At 42.0% G+C, this 23822-nt stretch overlaps 1 protein-coding gene across 2 annotated transcripts in view; it reads left to right on the forward strand.

Moving 5' to 3' along the window:
• LOC111265060 (G protein-activated inward rectifier potassium channel 3) overlaps positions 1-23148 on the forward strand; it is a 37750-nt gene extending 14602 nt beyond the window's left edge. The window contains exons 2-8 of one of the 2 annotated variants that reach the window (XM_022841403.2): positions 1314-1625; positions 14038-14152; positions 16528-16760; positions 19934-20207; positions 20640-20869; positions 21390-21782; positions 21973-23148. In XM_022841403.2, the coding sequence (XP_022697138.1) occupies positions 1375-1625; positions 14038-14152; positions 16528-16760; positions 19934-20207; positions 20640-20869; positions 21390-21782; positions 21973-22042 (1566 nt within the window). In that variant the 5' untranslated portion in view covers positions 1314-1374 and the 3' untranslated portion in view covers positions 22043-23148. Of the gene's footprint in view, positions 1-1313; positions 1626-11191; positions 12016-14037; positions 14153-16527; positions 16761-19933; positions 20208-20639; positions 20870-21389; positions 21783-21972 lie in introns of those variants that run through there. The other variant, XM_022841404.2, reaches the window with a different exon arrangement.
• Positions 23149-23822: the final 674 nt, after the last annotated feature.

Here is a 23822-nt window from a genome sequence, read left to right on the forward strand (position 1 = left end):
TAATAATGTAAGGTAATTATTTATCATTTGCACCTTCTACGATCGATTTGAATGAGAAACGCCTGAACGATAATGGTATTTAGCATTAACGGTAAATTGCCATAACAATTTATGGCCTGTAATGTTGGCTAGTGATCCATGGACATACGAGCATAGAGTGACTAAGGGTTATTCAGTGAGACGGCCTGAAAGGAATTAACTTATTTCAAGTTAAACGTTTAAATGACATCGTTCTTATTTTAGGCACTAATTTGCTAAATAAAGAAAACAGACAAAAGTTGCTTGGTCGGCTATAACGCCAATCGGGTCACGTAACATAATGCACGCTGATAATCCGTCAAGGTATTACATTACCGACATGGCTACGAAAACCTTGTGCCTGTAAATATCTGTAAAATACTAAACAACGATTCCGTGTGTCCCGACGCTGCGCTACTAGTACCTTTCAGTTAGCAACAGGTAAAGTAGCAGCTGTGCTAAAGGGACGAGCCACAAACATCGACGACACGTTTCCGAGCAGCTCAGAAAGAACTAGCAACGCCAATTTTTGGCCTGAAACAAGACAATTTTAGGCCTAAACTATCGTACTCGAATAAACTATAACAAACTATTCGATCGTCGAACGACGCCATAGCAATCTTTGGACAAGGACATGGTACATATTTTATCGCTTCTTAACGTTCTTCCATAGCGTATAAAAAAAGCCTTCCTTCCTAAATTTTTCCTGTACGACGTTATTAAACTTTCTATCTCTCAGTTAATTCTCGATAGATCTTACAAAGGGATTATCGGTGTAATAAAATGTCGGCGAAATCTACTGACCGGGCCTTTTTGCGAACTCAGTGAGAAAAGTTCGCCAACGCTAATCTACTTCTTTTAGTGATGATCGCCTAGGCAAAGAATGAATTACACTGCCTGTGTCTAACGGTGTGTGGCGATGATCACTTTATTAAAATGTTAGCTATAGCTATCTGTCCTTTCTTTAATTAATATTCCATTATGAAATTACTTGTTATTTAGGGTTTTACTAAGTCTGTCCTATCTAATAAGGTCAGAGATAGATAGTGAATTTAACGATGTATATATGCATTCGCTTGTGTTTCCTATTTCATGCTTCGTTTCTTCGAACCTTTTGTCGCCTGCTATTACCCCAATAACGGTGTATGGTGCCAACGTGTTGTGTTACTGGATTTATTGGGATTTGACCAAAAAAAAACCCACTGGTGTGAACTTTTTTATACCCACCTCAAACCGTCCTCGTGGATACCCCGTCGACGCTTGCGTGTTCTGTTTCGATGGGACTAACTCGTCAGTACGAGTAGCGGGTGCTCTGTATTTTCGGAGCGCGGCGGAGGCCGCGGGGCCACTAACGAGATGCAAAAGGGGGAGACCGGCGTTCAGGATGGCTTCGGCCGGGAGTCTAATGAACGAGACTGGCAACAGTTGATTGGCCGGCGGCTGGAGCACGTACAGAACAACGATGACACTATCTCATCGGAGGTTGGCACACTTATACATCGAGGAGCCCACCAGAACTTAACACCTGGCCTTTTTCAACCTCCCGGCAAAAGCTTTAAAGGGGTAGTCGGCTCGCATGAAGCTGATGAAAATACGCCTATAGTCAGGTTAGTGCATCATACGTAAATTTCGAAATTAGTGAAAAAGTGTTCTGTCTAATGTTTGTATGTATAATAATGCTACTGCTGCAATATAGTGTGTTCCCTCACATACAGACGCGGAATATCCTAATGTGACCCGGATGTATTTCTGCCGAGAGCAAAGATCTAGTTTCCCAACCTTTTGCTATAAGTATCAAACTACCAAATGTTTGATTGAATCTTATCAAAGCATTAGCTTTGTAAACGACCCTTCGGAAAATATGAAGCTGTGTAAAAAGTAGAATCTCCATTTCAAACACTGCTTTTTCCAAGTTTCGTAGTATCAATAGGTTCCGGCTGTAAATGAGTGGTGATTTTTTATAACGTACTTAAATGTTTCAAGTTTTTGCTCCGATACCGCCGTTGATCATTCCATCAGGTTTACGCAGTATCGGCGACTTAAGATGCGCTCGCTTTCTACCTACCTTATCTATTACTGGTTTGCAATAAGTGTTTGAAATAGCGACTGCTAACCGTAAGTCGCTTTTGATAGAAACGAGAAAAGGCAATACGGGTCTCCGAAGATACTAGGTGCTTTCGAGGTTACGCTTACGACTACATGCGCCGAGTAGAGTCCAGCCTGTGGGGCCAACTAATTTGTATTACTGTACAGAAGACCCGCGAATAATCCAATGGGCCTATAAGGTTTGTTGCCTAGAGAGTCACTGCCTGACATCAACCTGACACGCAATGATTTTCTCGTAAGGACAAAGAGTTTCCTCTACTAAAATTGTTTTCATTTGTCTGAAGCTCTGTTAGCGATAACTATTCATTCTATCGAAGAACCGTTGCGTTATTGTACTACAGAGTTGCAATCCGCGTCAGCATTCAGATAGCCTAGCTGGCGGTTAGGCAGTGTGACATAAAAAAGCACAGCCTTCATTTTCCGCATAGACCCTTAAGTTTAGATTTGCAATAGTAACTTTCGAAGAAATTTTAGTATAAAAGCAAAAAGCAGCCTGTTGTTTATTGACCACTGCTACATGTGCGCGAATTGTGGTAGTTAAAGGATGAACTCAAATTGACTGGTTATCCTCGATTCTGTTAGCCTCGTTAATGTTAACTTGTTATTTGGCCGTCAACGAAACTTACAAGTAGCTTTTACAATTAAGCAACAAAGCATATTTGTTTGGTCCTCTACAGCGTGAAAATAGCGAATGGCCTTCCCAGACAACTTCCTTTTGAAAAAATTCATATCTATGTACGTTGAAAAATATGTTCACTCAACAACAAACATAAAGGACATGATAACGATAGTAGTAAGACTTCTGCTGCAGAGGAGCATTTTTCCGCTCGATTTGGAGGGAACGAGTGGGTGCAAGCGTTACATAAATTATATATCCGTACTTGTGGCGATAATTGTGGTGACTGTGCGATGAAAATACGGCGTTTCGATATCGAGAAAAATCTCTTAAGTAACGTGCACAAAGTAGCGGATCCATGACCGCTGTATTATCGATAATTATGAAATTAGTGAGTAAATCTACCGAGGCTTTAAGCTTTAGGGGCAAATCTAGCGCCAAAATGTCCACTGAATACCATTATATTCCTGTGCCAACTCAAGCATAACCGTAGGTAGGCTGAGAGAATTTGAGGATTTTGAAATAGCGTTGAAAAACTAGATTTTTCATTACCTTGAAAAAACAGTTAGCCACTGCGTCGTTTCAATAGCAACCATTACGCTACTCTACGTACGACATCATTTACTAACAGCCTATAATTCGAAGCTTATCGGAATTGGCTTACCGTGTACTTTCATTTTGGCCATTTTCATTACTGAGGTAAAACTGGTCCATGAAGTCAGATACTTCGGGCAGCAGACGTTCCGGAAGTCTAACAATTAAACATAACATGTTCAACTTGAGTTGCTCTGAAGCAGCGCCGTTGTCTACTATTTCCTCCGACTCCGCGAACTGACTTATGACATTTACATTGCAATATTGACTAACACTTGTAAAAACAAAAGGTAGCAGGTCTCATCAAACCGTTTTGGATAGCCAGTAACGTCGATGGCATCGATTGTGTCATTGATAAAATACGGGCTGTCTGTCTTCGCAAGTTTTCTATGCCCCGGAGTATGTTACGCCTGATCTTTCTTGTCCTTTCTATGGAATATTCCTAGCGTTTCTACGTTTTGATGCGAAACAAAGACCCGATATACATCTCGTCTGGCGACATTTCGACAAGGAAGTCAGTGTATTGTTTCGGGCCGTCCAGCCAGCCGGTATTTTCGAATGTATATCTAGCACTAGGAGCATTTCGTGATAACAGTCTTCTGTTCACGCTAGTAATTACATAATACAGTCAGAGATTTGCTAAGACTGGTCGTTCAGAGAGTTCTCCGCTAAGAGTGATCACATTGGACTACATGAAGGTAACAACGATAATAAAAAATGGCTGTTTTAAAGCTGGTGCCGTCGACTCAGCTAATCGCCCAATTTCTTGGCCATGACAAACCACAGTGCTCGACCACAAATGACGTCCTCCTGCAGCAAAGCTGACGGGGGTTTGTTCACTACCTCCTGGAGCTGTTAAGTGATTGTAACACTGAAACCTGTAGCACTCTACAGAGAGGCTTGACCTCGAATGGAAAAGAAACACAAACGCAGTCCATCGACTTGTGTTCTGCCGATAGAGAGCATGGACGCGCACGCCAGCCTGTGGCCATTATGTTTCCTCTGACCTCGCAAAAGTCATTGCTCAGATTTCATTGTGGATACCCGCCTCATGCGTTTCCACAGCTCAGACATAGCCACGTAATCTGCATTGTAACCAATGTTAGACCGCAGATGGTCGGTGTATCAGCTAGCCGTCGACCATGATCTTTCCCAGCGCACACCCGGTAAGTGGTGCGCGCATGATATTCTGTTAAAGATTACAACGCTTCTGCGTAAATTCGATTTGCAGTCCTCTAACACGCGCGCGTGTGACTAGACAGTGTGCATGCAAACTGCACATAAGGCCTGCGGACAAGACGGAACGAGCGTGAAGAAGCGTGTGCTTCTGGAGAAGGCGGACAATATAGCAAACGATATGCCCACCGAAATGGCCCCTATGTAAGTTGTTTTTAGCGGCAGTCTTTCGTAGTTCAGACATTGTCCGTTTTAATATAGAAAGTGGTCAAAAACATTTTTTCCTGCTTGGTGCCGTCAACCAGCTAACTAGGTCACTATAATACGTCGTAGTAATATTGACCTTCGTCGGCTTATCGCAAAGCTAGTCCACTTCAAGTTCCAAGTGGCAAAGACTAAGGGAGAATAGTTAGAGCGCATCTAAGCCGAAGTCCTGCTCCTGGACCAAACGACGCAGCGCGCTCCTTATACCGTCCATTCAATCTTCGAAAGTGGAAACTCTGAACGATTCGGCCAGCTCTTTTTTGAATAGCCCTATGTGAAAAGGACAAGGGGTTTACGCGATATTTTTCTTAGATGCAGCAGTCTTAATTCGATTAGCGGTTGCAGCCTAACCGGCGCTTATCGAGAGAAAAGTCTCATTATTCTGCTAGACACGGAAAACATGACACTGATGGACACAGCAGTAATATGCATCTGGTAAGTGATCCGAATAAATGTGAAGTCACCACTACATCAGAAATCGACGAAGACTGCCTTGTCTTCAAGATAACAAAGATGTTGACGATGGTATGTGGCAGCAAACATACATAAATATGTACATACAAGAGATTGACCCCATCCGACGAGCAAACTGTAGTATGAAAGAAAAGTCGATATATGGATCAAAACCACGACCACGACCATATCCGTAATAACAGTCTTCATAATAAGAACGATGGGTAATAGTACTGCGTTGACGGAAGTCATAGAGTGGCACAATCAGCATTTGCTTGTCAAGCTTTTCGCTAATGAATGGAGAGTGTACATGGTCCATTCATAGATTTGTCCGTCCACCTTTCACGAAACAGATCTGTCAAAGTACACAGGAGTTTGGAGAGATCAGCCAGCCGATGACGGCATATCTGCAAAAAAACCTTGTAGCTCATCGTTAACGTAATTTGCTGGAAGAAAACAGTCTAAGAAGGATCGCTTTACTGTATACAAAATCCAGTCTAGCTTCAGAGAGAACTGAAAAATTTATAACTAGGTATAGACGCGGTCATTAAATGTCGAAAGCCATAGGACGGCGAGAATTTTCGCTCGACGGCCACAAAAACAGCAGTACACTACGTATGTACATATTCCCATATACAGTCCACTAACGTGAAATCTCGTACGTGCAATTATTACCACTCATCAGCCGATAGTGTTTATTTCTATGGAAGGGATTCCTCCAATTGAACGGCTAGTGTTCGGCCTTATTAAATATGTGCGGTGTGCGTGGCCGTTTCGGCGTTGATTGACAGCAGTGGCGAAGATGGCTGTATCAATAGCAGCAGGTCGCATCGTTTCCGCTGTGGCGTTATCTTTGCCGGCTATAGATGTATCTATTGCATATGATGTTATTATGTAACGCTAATTCTGGTAGTTGCGGAGGGAGTGGCGGCGCGCGTCGTGGCACACGTCAATAGGTAACTGTGCGCGTCTCGTAATATGTATATATAGTTATCGCGGAAGCCTGCGCGATAGTTTGCCGCCGGTTGTTACCGCGAGAGAGTGGACGTAGCCTACGAGCAATGGGCTAGTAAAGAACGGGTGAGACTGGAGAACGATAGACAACGATCGCCGTAAAGGGAACGTACGCCGACAACACGTATTGCCTATAGCGCACAGCGTAAAGGAGAGCAAGCGAGCGATGCCAGCCAGCGAAGACCGGTTAAGGTAATCAAGCCAGTCGAATCAAACAGCATGGTACCGCTTAGCATTCGGTAGCTGCCGGAGCAGTGCAGGACTAGCAATAGACATCTAAAAGATTCGAGCGTTGCAAAGAAAAGAGCGAAGGAAAATAGGAAGGATACGTCCTGCGTCCATATATTACATATTCAAATAGCACTTTGCTGCTATTAGTACCGTTTTCTCTATTCGTATTTGCTATCCTTTCGTATGTTTGCGACACCGAATGCTGGCTTGAGGCGAAAGGATTCGAAAAATCGTAGGCTAGCCATAGATCCTACCGAAGCAACGCTTAGGTATCCAGAATGAAGATCGCATGCGGATGACTGCTGTGGCAGGTGGTGCAATGGCATGACCAGAACGTTGGTGCAGCCAAATCTTAGTACGATCAATAATAATACTGGAATTTTCACTGACGACATCATGTTGATTGATTCAGCAAGGTAACGATAAGATCCCTGTAAAGGGAGCAACGGCAATGAGCGATATACTAAATAGAACACGTAACTAGTGTTGTTATTACGACATCTGAACCTCGTCTTCTGTATAGTTAAGAGGAAACAGTTAAATCGACGTTCCGTTTACAAGAGAACATCTTGAGATGGGTCGGCACAACGATGAAATCACTATAAATGTAACCTTTGTTTTGCATTCATCTCCCCGTTGAACGTGGCGCTAAGAACCGGCCGGATTATCAAGGTATCATCTAATACGCATTACGATACAACGAACGGCTGGAGTCAACATCAAATCGCAGTTCGTTCGAAACGAGGTGCGCTCGTTCTCCGCTTGAGCGACTGAACATCAGTTTTTTTTTTGCCTATTTGGCACGGCAGCTTATTTATTTCGAACAGATAACTTTAGAGAACTTGAAAAATATTCATATCAGCAAAATATGGATGTTCGACCGTAAAAAACGTTAACGCTCATCTGTATTCTGTACGGTAGACCAACATCAATTAAACAGATTTTTCCAAGTCTGCAAACAAAATATTCTAGGGTCGGCAGCTGTCAGACAAGCTTTGGTCAACAGGCTACAAGGCTGGCCGTCAGGAAAACGAACAGCATTTATATAAAACCTTTCGCCACCTGTAAGCTCGATGCAAGATCCATCGAAATTTTCCAAACAGACGTAATTGTTCCTTTGATACATTGTCTGTAAAGTAAAGCGAGGGAAAGAAACTTCAACAAAATGACAAGTCATCGTCTCGAAGCTTGCGTTTTGCTGATATCAATCCATCTGAACGGGTGACAGGGCTGAGGCTGTGATGAGTTCGTATGCCCTTAGAGGATTACGTGCGAATTTTCCTGAATCGGAAGTAAACAAACCCAAGAACCCGAAACAGATTACCACGACAGCACTCCTTGCCGGCATTTCTCGTCATGAGATTAGCTTCCTGTTCATCACAAAGGGTAGATTTAGTGTCATCTACTTTGAAAGAAAAAGTTAAATAAGATAACGACTTTATTCATACTCTTTCATCAAAGGCGTGTGCAGACAAATGTGACATCAGATGTCGGTCGTTTTGCTCATTTCCAATTCCCACTTCAGCTTCTAACTTGTTCTTCAAACGAAAAAACCGATGCATAAAGTTAACCTCTCCAACATCCAAAAATATATTAGCATCTCATGGGTGTTCTAGATGATTATATCTGCCAGGCGACCTGTGTCGCACTCATCGTCGAGTGGTCCCGTGGCCTAGGCCAATTTACTGCAGTGTCGCTTTCTAGGGCTTTCTATCGTTCAATCTCGACGACGCGGTCGTCGCATTTCTTCTATTTCAAATGGACTGCCTTTTTGTCTTGGGCGCGCTTTGTTCCGTGGCAGACCGACGGGCTGCATCCAGTGCCAGGCTTGTCATATGCACTGCTCTATGATAAACAGTAAATTTAAAACGACGTAAAGAACCAAAAAGCTTCTAGCCGTTGCTTTTTGACGAGCTCACACATGAATCTTATTCAACCAAATCCACACATTGCCAAATGCACGATGCTAGCCAGTAGGAGTAGCAACCACGAAGGACCTTGAACTTCGTTCCTGTTTTGCCTTGTGTTACTCTTGAAGCGTTTGGCGCATCTAACGAATCTCCTGTCCCAGATGCGTTTGTCATCTCAAATAAAAGAAGTGCTCTTGCTTCGACTCAAGCGTGACACTGTCATTGCTCCAGCGTCGTCACGCGTCGTGCGGCGTCCTCGATATCAAGACGGTGCATGCCCTGATGAATCGAAACGGGACAAGAGTAACTTGCGAATGTTTGTGCAAAGATTTTCGACTCTATTGCAGTTATAAGGACCTAAGTTTGGCTTTCACGCAATCTAATGTCGTCCTTTTGTGACATTTTTCGACGTATGGCAAATGAAAGAAACAGGGAAATGTGTGCCGACGCAAAGTTCACGATCACAGACGGTCGCGGTATCAGCGGGTTTGGTTAGGTTATTTATCTTTTTCAGATTTGCTGCCTATTAACATAAATGGATCTATGCAAGTATGCGTACGTATTATCCTCGGCGGAGACACCGTACCATCTACGCTCATGTCATGGCATGGGCTTTTTAGACCGCCTCGGATGCCCTACGTAAAGCAAACTGGGTTCAACAAGACCTGATGGCGGACATCACTCATCTGCATTCACATTTCATCCGTACGATGACCGTGTCAGCGCTTGCGAAAACAACATCGTGTGCGTTTCGAGAAACCTGATTATTTAAAAACATTAGCTATTACATTTGACCCAAACTGTGTTTTTGTGTATCAGCTGCTCCATTTAAGTTGGATAACAAAGAAGCAGATACAGAACCAGATCCGGGCTCGAGCTTCACAACCAGTCCCAATTAGAGAGAGAGAGAGAGAGAGATAAAGTATATAATTAAGTTCGTACGAGTGTGGATATTCTAGTGCTTCTATGTACGTATGTTGGCATGCTATCGCACGGCTATTTCCTACTAATGGGAAACGCCGAGCCAGTGGCGGCTGATTTTCGCCATATAATAGAATTTTTACCTTTTAAATTTGTCTTTCCATGGCTAACTTGCCAGGTGTAAGAAACTTTTCGTTGCTAAATTTAGGACACTAGCACGTGCCAGTCCTGCATTATGATACATGCCATTAAGGAAAGCTCTGCATTACATTGAAATACGCTCGGACATTGTTTAACGATAAGGCGATACCATTTGAAATGTTATCTATCTATTGAAGCCAACTTCCTTTCAACAGCATTATCTGTCCTCAGAGCAGCTGTACTAGAAACTTCTCGTATCTAAAACTTGACGGACTTGATAAAGTTAATTTTAAAATATTGTACTATAATAGGATATATATATATATAATAATATTGTAATAGTGTACTATAATAGAACAACGCTTGCTATAGTAGTCGTATACAGATATTTTCAACAGTGTCAGTATGCATCGTTATAATTACAATCGTTGCTCGATGTCACAGCATTGCCGCACTTATCAGAGCTGGGTATCGATGCACAATATATACATATGTCTTTATAGTCGAAGTGATCCCGCCCCCCTTAGAAACGATTACGACGGTAGCCGATGAGTTATGTTCTGTTTCTACTTATTCGTTCGCTATTAGCGCTGCGGTTGTTTCCTCGTTGTATATGTACACTTTTTGACACCTTCGTTTCCATTGAATCTGCATCGTTTGCTTGGATACAAAATTGCCACGTTAGAGGCTGGGGAAGCGTTTGTGAAACTATGCTGACATACTGTCGACAAGGCGTTTGGCGCGTCGACTAATTGGCTGTGGCCTTACGGTTATACACTGGGCCGCTGTCCTTATCTTTATAGGGGATCGACAGAAGTGTGCACAACATTTATAGAATCTATAATTTGTACGATATTCTATTGGCACCGTGGTTCGGTCGGTCTTAACTGACCTGCCAGAAACTACTATCGATTTTCTGCAGTTGGCTTGTTTCGTCAATTCATCAATACGTTACGTCTTATTGTTTGGGCCGATACGTCGACTGTTAACTATATCAGTTGTCGGTACGTTTCTTTTCATTTTTCGTTATTATGTTTGTATGACTGTTGTTGTTTTTGTCGTAGTTTATTTTCATTGTAACAAGTTCGCACTGCCAAACGGTAGCCGACAGTAGCCAGTTGTAATTGTTGCCTGGTGTCAGCTCGTTGGTACCCCAGCATGTGGGATCTTGTGTCGCTCGCTGCTGATAGACAATCCATAAAACAGGGATGAAGTAGTTGGCTAAGAACAGCAAAGCAACTAGTAACAGAATGCTCGACAATGCGACGCCGCCTTACGGCCACAGCAGCAGCAGCAAAAGCGGTAACGAGGCAGCTGCGACAGTGGCTTTTCGTACGTTAGCAAGACGGCGCAATCTGACGGATCGGTCGCCGACTGAGAGCGGCAGGATTTGTGGAGTGACAGAGTTGTTTATTGACCGGCTGGGTGGCTAGCTGGCTGGCCAGAATGGCCGTAGAACACACGTAAAATCGCTAAACGTGATTTTGCAGGCGTTGTTCTTTTTTGTCGTTTGTCACTTGTTGTTTGTCGTTGTACTAGCTCCGACAGCAGCCGCCATCGTCGCCGTAATGTGCGCAAATACACACATTCACGACGGGAAACTTCAGAGCCGTGCATGAAAATAAAGATGAAGAAGTTGTCGCGAGAAGATCGCCGTACGCTCTTTCTCACCTCTTGACGCGCTGCTGCTGCTGCTGCTACTGCAATGGCTGGTAGCAGCATCGTATGAGGATGGTGCTGGCGGTGGGGTTAGTAGTAATCTGTAAGCGTTTCTTCAGACAGACGCCAGATTCGTCTTGCCGGGACTTTTTGTGCTCAACGAGTTACGCAAGGAGTCGTTGTAACAAAGTATAGCATCATGTGTCTGTACGCCCGGTTTACACACCATCATTGGCAGTAGCGTTAAAGGGTGACGCTAAAAGTCTGCGAGTCACTCTGATATCCAATCAATTTGTGGACCTTTGCCTCGTCGACAAGGGATTGTAAGATATTACGAACGGCATCTTTCGTTGTTCCCGCCTAGTTATCCAAGCCATCCGGGGCGACAAAGTTGAATGTTTGTAACGAACTGATGAGAAGATTACCAGCTAGCGGTGCGTTGAATGTGTTGGATGCGATAAGCTAAAACTAGCCTTAAGCGCGTTTCTATTTGCGAAGATCCAAAGGCTTCTGTGTATGTAGATCGTGTAGTGGTGCTCGTACAAGCTTCCGCCGCAAGTCGTCGAATCAACCCGTCTACCAAATCATCCATCGGAAGTGCATGCGTGTTTGAGCTGTTGACGCAGCTTGAACCTTGCCATTGGTGACCTAGTGTGGATGGTGTCGAGCCCTATCTGCTGTTGCCGGTAGATAGGCTCAGGTTACCCTGTTTCCGTGGGGGGCAAACGCTGTGCCGTATACTGGGGGTACGGGCGTTTGGCACGCACGGCCTACGGAAGCAGACAGGTGAACAAAGGCAAGACGAATAAAACCACTCGAGCGCTCCCGGCAATAAAACGGCAGACAAAAGAAGATCAAAGAGCGAGACCGCGTGCGCGAATCAATAATGGGGCGCCTCCTCGGCCGAGTAGTGTAGGTAAAGAAATACTGCATTGCTAATGTGACGCGTATCGAATTCTGCTAGAAAAAGCATGCAGGATGAAAGCACCAGGATGACGATAGGTAGGTGTCGGTATCCTGGGAGCGAAAGACAACTGTGCATACGTCTTCTTCGGGGTGAAAGGAAGAAGCAGGGTTCTGTAAAGGAATTTTTCTGCTGGTTTGGACTAAACTCCACTTTTGTGCTGGTAGATGATTAGGGAGAGCATCGTTTTGGGACTTCGGTGAAGAACGTATGTAACGAAAAAACGTGCATACATAGATAGAAATGTAATCGATGTTTAACTAAATACGCATACACCTATTATCGATAGAAGCCTGTATGTACTGCATAGGCAGATAAAGGTTTTACTCTCGAGGTGTCCCTCTAGAAAATCGAGTGGTCTTTCGGCTACGGTTAATACGCAACCTTCAACTAGCGCTGAGCCAGCTCTAACTTTAATTAATTCTACACTCATCTGTTGTGTGCATGTAATATTTCAAAAGACTATATAATATAACGTATCGGATTTTGTCGAAAAACAAAGGGCTGGAACCGAAACAAGGCTGAGATCAGTTTGTTGCTCAGTCCAATATCGCGCCAAAATCGAGTTATCAAAAAACATACAAATGAGTCCTCTCTTCGTTCAGGTCGTATTTTGACTACAAGCAATGTAACGCATGCGGGTCCCGTCAAGGACATCGAACGCGCATCCTTACCTTTCAAAGTCAAATTTGTCCAATATATGTCTGTCCAGTACGTCTACACTCGAGATTTAGTTACTTCAAGTCGTCGCATTACGAAACGAAACTTCATTTTTCTAGAACCGTTGTGCTTCATGAAATTCCTTGCAAAAAATCTCGCACTCGAAATACAATTCGTTCTAGACGAAAAAATCAGAAGGAGCGAAAATACCCCATTGAAGCTGTTTCCCAACGAAAACATGTTCTCTGTGATTGTCCATGAGCGATATTACCACTTTCAGCTGAGTTGGTCATGTCGCTCGACATCACGTTGGCCCCCTGCGGAGTTTCTCAGTTATCCGAACTGCTCATTCGGCAGCTGTTAGTTCGACTGTTAGTCGCCTTCAGTTTGAGGATGAGTCAACAGATATTCAAGAAGCTATTTTTAGGCAGCAGCTAAATAGGCCCGATGATAAACCTTCCACTTCTTAGACTCCGAAGAACAAAGTCCGATAGACTGGTTGAACGAGCTAGGTCAAAAGTCACTATAAGAGAATGCTCAGGTTAGGTTCGCTATGCTTTAACAATGCCTCGACCTAAGACAGTGTGAAGGAATTCCTCTTCAATCTATGTTTAAATTAATTTAAGCATTTCAATAATAGGGTAAGTGTCTACCAAGAGGATGCGTTTCGATACTCTATGTAATGGCTTTGCTTTCAAGAAGTGCTCATCCTTCAATGTACGTTTAATGTGGCTCATCGAAGAAAGTCTACCAATTACTAGTGCCATACGCAAAGGTGAAAACACCCTTCTTCTTTGTCATAGAAGGCTCGATTAAATGATGGAGCTGTTCTACGTAGATCTACGTCAAACGTAGATCTACAAATATCGTAAACTTTTAGATATCGCAGGCCTTTTCCTGGACCATTAGACATGAAGAAAATCTGCGTAATAAATAAGCGCTTTCGCTGAATTAATTAATATGAAATTGACCTGTACAGGTGTTTAAACGAATATGGAAAATTCAAATGAAAAAAACAGTCCGTCCGAAAGAAAAAAGCCAGTTTACATAAAGCAACTGTCTGTATCCTTTGTACCCAAGGTATATCAACGTATACGACACCCAGATAGAACGTTCGTTGATTTAGGAAGAAGTGGCTTATTGTGTAAGTCTAGCGAGAGACAAAGTAAGTTGTAGCACGTTTCGCTCACGATTCATTCGAGAGCTACAGTATGCGTTGAACAGGTCGTATCCATTCGTAACTATCGGAATATATTTCAGCTGGTCTAATTCACGCTATTTTTAATTTTGACTGCATCTGTCTGTTTTAGATATCCAAATACAAAAGTAATTCCCAGTAGAGTTCGTAAGCGGGTTGTGTTCAAGAATGGCAACGTCAACTTGTCTAAGGAGCATGTATATAAACGAAGTCAAAGATATCTCCAGGTGAGTGAAGAGTCTATCTGTTCCTGTAGAGATATGCCTTCTTCATTGCTTCAAAGTAACATGAGGTAGGTAAATGTGTATACTTGTATAAATTAGCCTTCTCTAGAAATACACGACTGAAACAGATAAATCATTAGTCAACATCAACGGAATCATTACAGCCCTTCTAGCTTATTGCCCTTGTGGCTAGCACTTAGACACGGCACTGTTAACTGTGATCTCAATTTTGATATCCTTGGAACTACAATATTCGACTCTTCCAACGCTGGACCAACTAGATGGCCTCCATAGTTGCTTTACGAGGCTGTTAGTGCAGTTGTCAAGCGTACCCATTTGCGACAGCATCAGTTCATCAAAAACGATCCAGCAACGTTCTGTTAGTTGGCAAAGCGTTGCGACGTCACCATCTTTGCATTTTACGAGCCGATGGTCGTAAACACAATAATAAGGCAATAGGAGTTTGCTAGGCCGACCCATACACGCGTTTGTACAGAGATCTTCATAGCGCTAATCATACTGTTTGAGTGGGCTTCAGTGTTCTAAATTGTTCATCACTGCGGACACGTTCCATGTGGTATATTTAATCTACAAACTAATAGACAAAGAGCACTTTATGCCTGCGTAAATAACAATAACAAAACTCTCTGTTTGCTTTATTTTTCTAATTTTATATGGCTTTTCCCCTATTTCTTTTTTGCTTATGTCATTCGCTATCATTGGGCAGTTTCGTCAAATGTGCCATGTACTATAGTACGAGCCACATTTTGACATGTCTTATTATGACAAGGAAAACTTCCGTTGACGTAGGTAAGCCAATATGAGCGAAATATAGCTTTGACACCTTAAAATCGTTGTATTTAACATACATTAAACTTTGGTAAAACTGGGTTTCTGTGCCCAACAAAAAAGTTTCTGGCAGCGATTTGCGATGCTTACCGTGAATCGAAAGACGTTCGTTAACTTTCGAATATGCCACACGGCGCATAACTACGAAGATTTGTCCGCCGTTAAGCCGCTTGTACGAAAAAACTAACTATCTGTAAACCGTCGCACTGAACTCATCCTCGAACATATTGTGACGAGCTTCAGCTAACACAAATGGTTTTCGTGCGAAAAAAAAATTATAAAAAAGAAAAAAATATCGTACGCTACTGTAAGTAGTTCTTGTATAACTGACAGGTAACTCTTCTAAAAAAAAGAGGCTTCTCCAGTGGCCATACTTCCGAGTCGATAAAGACGCTCCGTTTATGATATCACCATAATTTATGTCCTGTACCTGCCCTTCAGGTAAGCATCTCAGCAGCTCCTGTGTCCAAACAGTATACAATATGTAATATGGGTGGTTTAGTTTAATTAAACACTAGCAATGATTGTTGACTATTAAAAAATACACCATAGTGTTTCAACGATTCAATCGTGATGGAAATGCGTAACCGGAATAAAATTTTGGTTATAAAGATCGCATTTTTTTCTGGGATTGTTAACACATCCAGTTATTATTACTATTATTTAAAAATAGGTCAAGCTAGCTAGACCATTGCAAATACGTATGCGTACAGATCCATCTTCTGTAGTTCGCAACTTTCGGCAACGTATAAAGAACTCAAGTATCCAATACTATATTAAAGTTAGTATACTTATGATAAAATTAAATTTAGTCACAGGTGTACAGGTGGTGACAGCAAGGAAGCCATGTAAAAAGTCGGACGGTTTACCTATCAATTGTAAAACATAGAAAATTAGGTTATGTCGCATCAGATCCATGTCTCACTGCCAAAAAGTTCATCGTTTCTATATTCGACTACCTTCTCGATGGAACAACAGACTGATTAAAAAGCAGGACAGAGCTAGGAAAATACATAGTAAAATGAAATCTGAAGTTGAAGGAATAAACCTTTACAGAGAACAAACTACTACGAATAGGAAATAGAGTATTACGAGTATAAGACAAGTAAGCGCTACCTCGTATGTAGACATTTTATTCTGAAGAGAAACCTGATTATTTTAGGGATATCAGCTTCATGTATGATTGCCTCTATGAACGCTTGATGAACCTATCTGCCTCATGTGCTCAGCTCAGGCAACAGCGACGTCTTCATCTCGCTAAAATTTCCTTTATCCTGCAATTTCTAATCTTCTGTTGGCTAATATTGCTTGAATGATCGTATTCAACGACTTCATTAAAAGAACATTATCTGCAATAAATACAATTCCTAAACACTATGACTATAAAAACGACTAAGTACTTATTTAACATACAAAATAAAAATGTAAGTTCCTTAAACAAGAGCCCTTTTGATATGTGAATTTGAATCATCTACTGTTAATACCCAGCGCAACCGGTTCTGAGGATTTTTTCTTATCGTTACTTACAGGACATTTTCACAACATTGGTGGATATCCAATGGCGATGGAATTTACTTGTGTTCGCCATGGGTTTTGTGGTCTCCTGGCTGATCTTCGCCGTCGTCTGGTGGCTAATAATGTTTGCGCACGGCGACTTTGATGAAACTAATGCAAAAAACGAAACATGGAAGCCGTGCGTAACCGAAGTAACTACTTTCACGGCCGCGTTTCTCTTCTCTCTGGAAACACAGCACACGATCGGGTCAGTTGTTGAAACAAAATACATTACTAATGTTCCGTTGCATCACGCGTCTTCCTTAGACTTGTAAATCATCGAGCTACTCTTGCCAACTGCTTTTAAAATGTAATGTATAGTGTGATAAGCAGGTGATGATCTGGAAAAAGGGCCTCGTTAGTTTTTTCTATGCTAGATTAGTTATACGCCTGACGAGGCTGTGCTTAAATCGCGAGGTGACCGGAATGGACATAGAAGGGGTCGAAATGTACTGCACGAACGAGCGAACAATCAGCAAACAGAGAATTGGTTGCGGTACGAAAAATCGAGTGCAATACATACAATCAGTCGCCAATAACACGTGGGGCTGGAGTAATAACATCTCTTCATGAAGACCTGTCGCTTTTTATCGAGAACTTAAGTGGGTTAGGATAAGCAATTCTAAGAGAAGGCCGACATGACTTCCCAGCCATATATACCACTAAGAAGTCCGTCAGACTGACAATCAAACTTGCAAGTATCTTCAGGTATACCGTGGCTATCGCCATAGAGAACAGTGCACATTTTACCTCAGCTGTTCGAATACGTTCGTGTCGTCAACGTTCCTTTTGCACTGACGAGGTAATTTTCAAGTTGTTCTAGAGTCTGTTTCTGTTGGCTTATAGATCCATTATCCACAATTGCTCTAAGATTCAACATCGCCAACCTTTACGGTTATAGCAGGCACGAAAATGCTACATCAGGTTGAGTAAGTGAGGCGAGTCACAGATGATGGTCCATACGACGCGCGCTACATCGCAGTAGTCCTTCTGCAATAGCAGACCTAACATGGCGTTTTTCGACAAGTAAGCACACACATGATACGTACGACTATACATGTGTGATATATCTCGTTAATAGCAAAAACAATGTCAATGTTTGGTCCTCATCCGCTTAGCTTATGATTTAGTAGCAGTGTTCAAGTTATCCAGTTCCACTTGACCGTATGAGTACGTTCTCCCCACATCAGCGACACCTTCACACCACAAGCATCACACAAAACACTTATAGCTAATAATGAACTGAAAGTAATAAAGGTTTCTTCAAATAAGCTCAGCGAAGTTTGCAAACGAAACGCTTGCAGGCGTGGAAGAGCCTAGGAAGCTATACCGCTTGTCCTTTGATTCGAGCTACATTATGGCATTGTCAGTATTTCATTTCACGTGTGTTGCGCACCTACAGTCTTCGCTCTTCTATGATCCGACCGGCTGTTCCTCAACTGTTCAAGTTAAAAGTCTTCATCTTCATTCATAGAACAAAAAACAACGATTCCAAAAAAACTGCGACTTTACGACCCAAGCATCCATAACCTCAGCTTTATTATACATCAATAAAGGGTATCTAGCATTTTTCCGTGCAGCCGACAGCTTCCGTCAATCTTTTTGTCACAATTACATTAACTAGTCTCACCAAATGTTTTAGCTTCTTCTTGTTCTTTGTATGAGCATTATGAGTCGATATATTTACATAGTAATTCGGCAACCCCGTCGTTCGTTACCGCTTGACGCTTTTAATGTTTGCTGATGGATTTATGTTTATTTATGCCCCACCAACTATAAGTAATCACTAGAAAACATGCATTAATAATCCACTGCACACTTCAAAGCGTTCTGTTGGACGATCTTTCTCTGCTGCAGGGCAGTACCAATTTTTCCGTAAAACGAACATGCTATTCCCTCAGCGATCGCCCACGCCGTTCAGAATAAATGCAGTCTTAAGGTCAACTAAATGGCCGCAACATCGCGGGCACAGTAGACATAATTCGAAATAGGACATTTTGTACACTCGTTTAACTGACCAGAAGGCAATGATATTGGCAACAGGATGCTAATTCTCGTCACGCCTTGAATTTAATGCTAGTTTATATAATAGATTTTATCTTTAAAATATACGTGGCGATGGGTATCTAGTGTAGCAATAGGCATACGTGAATATCCCACTAACAAACAACAATTTATTATTGACAGGGTCCGACTAGATGTCGGGATATAGATGAGATAGGCAAATTCATCACTTCCAGACTGAACATAACAAGACGGGCTGATGGACAGCAGAGAAGCTCAAAAAGAAAGTCAGCATTTTTCATTGTATCATATATATATATATATATATATATATATGTGCTGCAGCATGTGTGCTCATCAAGAAAGCCTTTTTTAGGATACATTTGTTGTCAGTCATCCTTCAATCAGTCTTTGTTGTGCGTTAAAATGTCTCAAAAATCAAAATTTGGTAATAACTAAGCTTGGATCATGCCAAAATAGAGTAAACCCATGTTGCCCCTACGTATCTCAAGAACTAATCGTTGGAACCTATCTTTCCAAACATTGTTAGTTGTTATTAACGATAAACTATTATTGTTTATAACCTACAATTTACATATCAACGTACTGTTAGGCCAATTCTAAACCGCTCGCATTTATCCATCGTTTGCCATTGATGAGTATTAATAAATTATGTTATAAACTAATGTATAGTATACCTCGCAGGTTAACTATCAGCAGTATTCTTACTCTACAGTATTATTACTTACTAATAGAAATGATGTTCTTAAAGACCCATATGAATATCTATCGATACGAGGTTACTTATCGGTCTACTATTACGTTGTTTGGGTATTGGCGGCGTCCCACGCTTTTCACATATAGTGGATCCGATCGGTGCCCGATGTTGAATTCGAGTAAAAGCAACCGTCGTCTGATTGTCAGTGGACGACTATGGCTTTAGTCAGTCGTAGACCCAGTCAATGTCAATGTGACGAATTTATGCAGTCATTTTGAATAATCTGTCATGCAAAAGATACCCTAGCTTCTCTGAAAATACATGTAGCATGAGTCACCTGTATGTGTACGACACGACGCCTATGAGAGTAAGTCGCGGTAGTTTCGATTTGCGTTACATTATAAATTAATTTTTCACAATTGTTTTTTTTTGTTATCGAAGCTGACTTGATATGTCGCTCGTTTGTATTACATCCAAAGTCAAAACTTGTGTTGGAGCTGACACACTGGGAAGACGGCAGAGTTTTTCGATGTACAGATTCTTACCTTTAGGCCTACGTACGCATACACTTCATCTTGAATTAATTTCGCTACATAAAGAACCCTACCATCAAACAATTAGTTTAATTGTCTTAGTTTATTTGACTCGTGTTAACACAGGTATGGCAATCGTTACATCTCCGAAGAGTGTCCAGAAGCTGTGTTTATATTATGCCTTCAATCCGTCGTAGGCGTGATGATTCAGTGCTTCATGGTTGGTATCGTATTCGCGAAGTTATCAAGACCTAAGAAACGCTCACAGACGCTCTTATTCAGTCGGCACGCAGTTATCTGTCTTCGGGACAGTAAACTCTGTCTTTTATTTAGAGTGGGCGACATGCGGAAATCGCACATCATTGGTACAAATATCAGCGCCCAGATCATCAAACGAAAGGTACGCGCTGCTCCGTTTCAAAACTGAACGCGAAGGGAGATTATTACCGATAGCAGATAGTTAGAAGTGCATCAAAAGCGTAAATCCTTACATATTTCCACTTTTACGTACATTCCATACGAGGCATAGCATCAGATGGCCGATTCCCAGCGGGAAACGAGCCGTGTGTCTATGCACGGATTCGAACCTAATTCTAAAATTCTGTACACTTTCATCAATAGATACTTGACCTGTATGGTATCGCAATTATATTTGCGATACTCGTACATTGAACCTCCATGAACGCCATCTTAACTTTCTTTGACGCTAGAAAATAAACTGGAAGTTAGCGCCACCATTCCTCGCCAGTTTTTTGTTTTGTTTCTAAGTTATATGTACCGATCCTGCTCGATGGGTTTAAGTGCAATATCTAAGTTTGATATTATTCCATAGGTGACAGCAGAAGGGGAGGTGATCCCGTATTATCATACGATTTTAGATGTTCGCTTCGATGCTGGTAACGACTCCATTCTCTTTATTTGGCCAGCCACTATTGTGCATGAAATAAATGAAAGGTCGCCCTTATATACGCTCTCAGCGGAAGATATCATGAAGGATCGCTTCGAAATCGTCGTAGTCCTTGAAGGCACGATTGAATCTACGGGACAGTCTATACAAGCCAGGTTTGTATACTAATGGTGCGATAGTGAGATGCGTACGCATGGTTAGCAAAAGCAACCTATCCAGAGTTTGTAGTTCGTTCGCAAGATATTGGGTCTATTTGCGAACATTTTGTGTTGGGTCATATTATTGATAATGGATAATAAGCTCATTGTGTCGTCAGGGTTACGCTGCGCGAGAATCGCCGATCATTAGAAAGATATTCAAGCCAATTAGCTTTTTATATTACTGAATCGGCCCCAGCCCACTATCAACTAAACGAATGTAGAGCCCGCACCCGCAAGTGATATTCAGCCACCGCAAAATGGCCCTTCTTAATTCAGCGTGTTCACGTCATAATCTGAGTCTTTAGGCACGAGACGAATGGCATGTCATCAGTAACAGACGGACCAACAAGTGGTTGGCTTTAGTAATAATATTTATAATAATAATGATTGCGATGGTCCTTTCTCGTAACTGGCGAGTGTAGAAATCTCGGTCCTTGAGCCATTACTACTAATACAGACAGGAAGTATATTGCAGGTCGAGTTATTTGCCGTCGGAAATTTTGTGGGGTCACCGATTTGAACAACTCGTCCGCTTCCAACGGGACTCCTCTGAGTATCTCGTTGATTATTCGAAATTTAACAACACATATGAGGTTGAGACGCCTCTGTGCAGCGCACGTGATTTCTACGAGTACCAGAAGTTAATCCAACAGCCACAGATACTCATTCTAAATAATTCCCACACAGAACAGCAGCACCAACACGCGTTGGCAACTCTTGGCATGGCCCAGGCAGCGGCCCAACATCAGCATCAGCAGCAGCAGCAGCAGCAACAGCAACAGGCAAACGGTCAACCTGGGCTATTTCACTCGGCCTCTTCGCCCCTGCATTCTCCTCTTGGGGCAGGTGTTAAGAACATGAATAACAGGTAACTATAATCATTGGCTCGTAATTTATTCTAGCCGGAGCAAGCCACACAAGACCGATGTCAGCACAGTCTGAGAGATCCCTGGATGACCGCAAAAAGTACCATAAAGGCATTCCACAAATATCGAAAACATCTATCTATTTATCGGGAAAATTCAACCTTTTGTTATATACTGCCCTGTTTATTTCAGACAAAACACGACGCAGCCTGCCAACAACAACAACAACAACAGCAACAACAATAACAATATTTCGGTGTAACTCGAAGCGGAAATAAAACGTGTGTTAATCTATAGCCTCAAAAGGTGCCACCCCTCTTAAGGAAATGAATGACGATATCGGTAACAATCCAATGCTACATCAAGTAACGATCAGGCTTGCATCACCGTCAATTTGAAGCGATAATCATTTTACTCATGCAAGAATTTTCATGACATCGCATAGTCGGACATTGTCCTCATTGTGATCGGCCCCGATTCTGAACGATGGCAAAGAAAATCCGATAAAGGAATGATAACTACTGTAACAGACCTATAAGGAACAGAAAGCGGAAATGACGGAGGAAGCCGAACAACCCTAGTTAACGGTCACTACACGAATTTCTATGGCTTTAACAGATAATCAAAGTATATAATTGCATCTATTTCGACACCACCTATTTCCAAATTAGAGGATACTGGGGCAGGGTACCGAGTGCTATGCTCCAAGCTAACGGACGTTCTGTGTAGATATCTGCTGATATGGTTACGCACTATACGTACTCAAGAATTTAATTCTAGCCCCTTTTTCCTGTCGTAGACGTGTATGTCGGGCTGACGAGGACGTTGATATCGAGGAGATCAAGATATTATTTTACTATGGACCATTTGTTATTTTCCGCAACCGTTGTGAAGTGCGACGGAAGACAACGGCTACAACATCGTGACGGAAATGGCTGTTAAAAATGATCAGCCGAATTTATGACCACTCACTGACATATGATTAATTGTAATAATGCCGAATGGATGCGGTAGTTGCTGCTATAAAACGTTTTTAATATATACATTTATAGAACCGATGTTAAACTAGGACCCTTGAGGGGCTGTATGCGTGAGATGGGCGGAAGATATTTAGTAGCGCAGTAGGCAACATACAAGCGCCAGAGGTCTGTTAAAGATCCGCGGGGCGTAACTGTGAACTTTTTGTACAAATGTTTTACATAAAACCAAGCTAAAGTGCTGCACTCGGAGCCGACCGATACTTTAGGCAGCTGACTGCGATTGCGTCTCAAAAAGGGAGTCAGCTAGCCCCGCTGGATTTAAGCATTTTCCAATGCATAAATCTGACTTATGTAATGTTCATAAATAAATAAAAGCAGCTGAGAATAATGGCAGTGTCTGTTTCTGGATGGTCGTAGGTTTTCCCATAGCGTGAATGTCTATATGAAAGTGATTGGATGGTTGGGAAGGTTGACTGTGTCCTTCCCAAGCGAGTCTGCGTATCTATATCACTCATATATATATATATAGCGTAGTTTATGAAATCAAGAGACGCTCTGTGTGCTGCGAAATTCAATTCCGTTCTAGCTTTTGCTTGATACGTTTAAACAACACATGGTTCCGTTCATTATAGGACGTGATCAGTGTCTAAAAGATATGGTCGGAACCCGCACGCTTGTGAAGAAGCGATAATTCGTTTTGTCGTATTCAATCTTACAGACGACTGAGGTAACAATGGGAACATACTTTATGAACAAATAGGCATTTTTCTCAGAGACGCAAATGTCGAGCCTTCATTACGGAAGATACGAGTACTGGTACTCGACAGGTTCTGTTGCTGATTCCAATCTATGACTAAATAAAAGATAACTAGTGTCCCCATAAAGGACCTAATATTTGCAGAATGTACTTTAATTTGGGCGCCGTCTATTTAGTACGTCGTTAACTACCTCCTGCAATGGCTCCGACAAAATGCACTATGAAATTTGCAGAGTTTCATTTTTTTAGAATCTAACTAAAATAAAACGTTTTTTTTTACATTCTCTGAAAGGGAAGTAAGTTTA

The sequence above is a fragment of the Varroa jacobsoni genome, unplaced genomic scaffold (assembly GCF_002532875.2).
Source record: "Varroa jacobsoni isolate VJ856 unplaced genomic scaffold, vjacob_1.0 scaffold_928, whole genome shotgun sequence".
In the NCBI taxonomy this organism is placed as follows: Eukaryota; Metazoa; Arthropoda; class Arachnida; order Mesostigmata; family Varroidae; genus Varroa; species Varroa jacobsoni.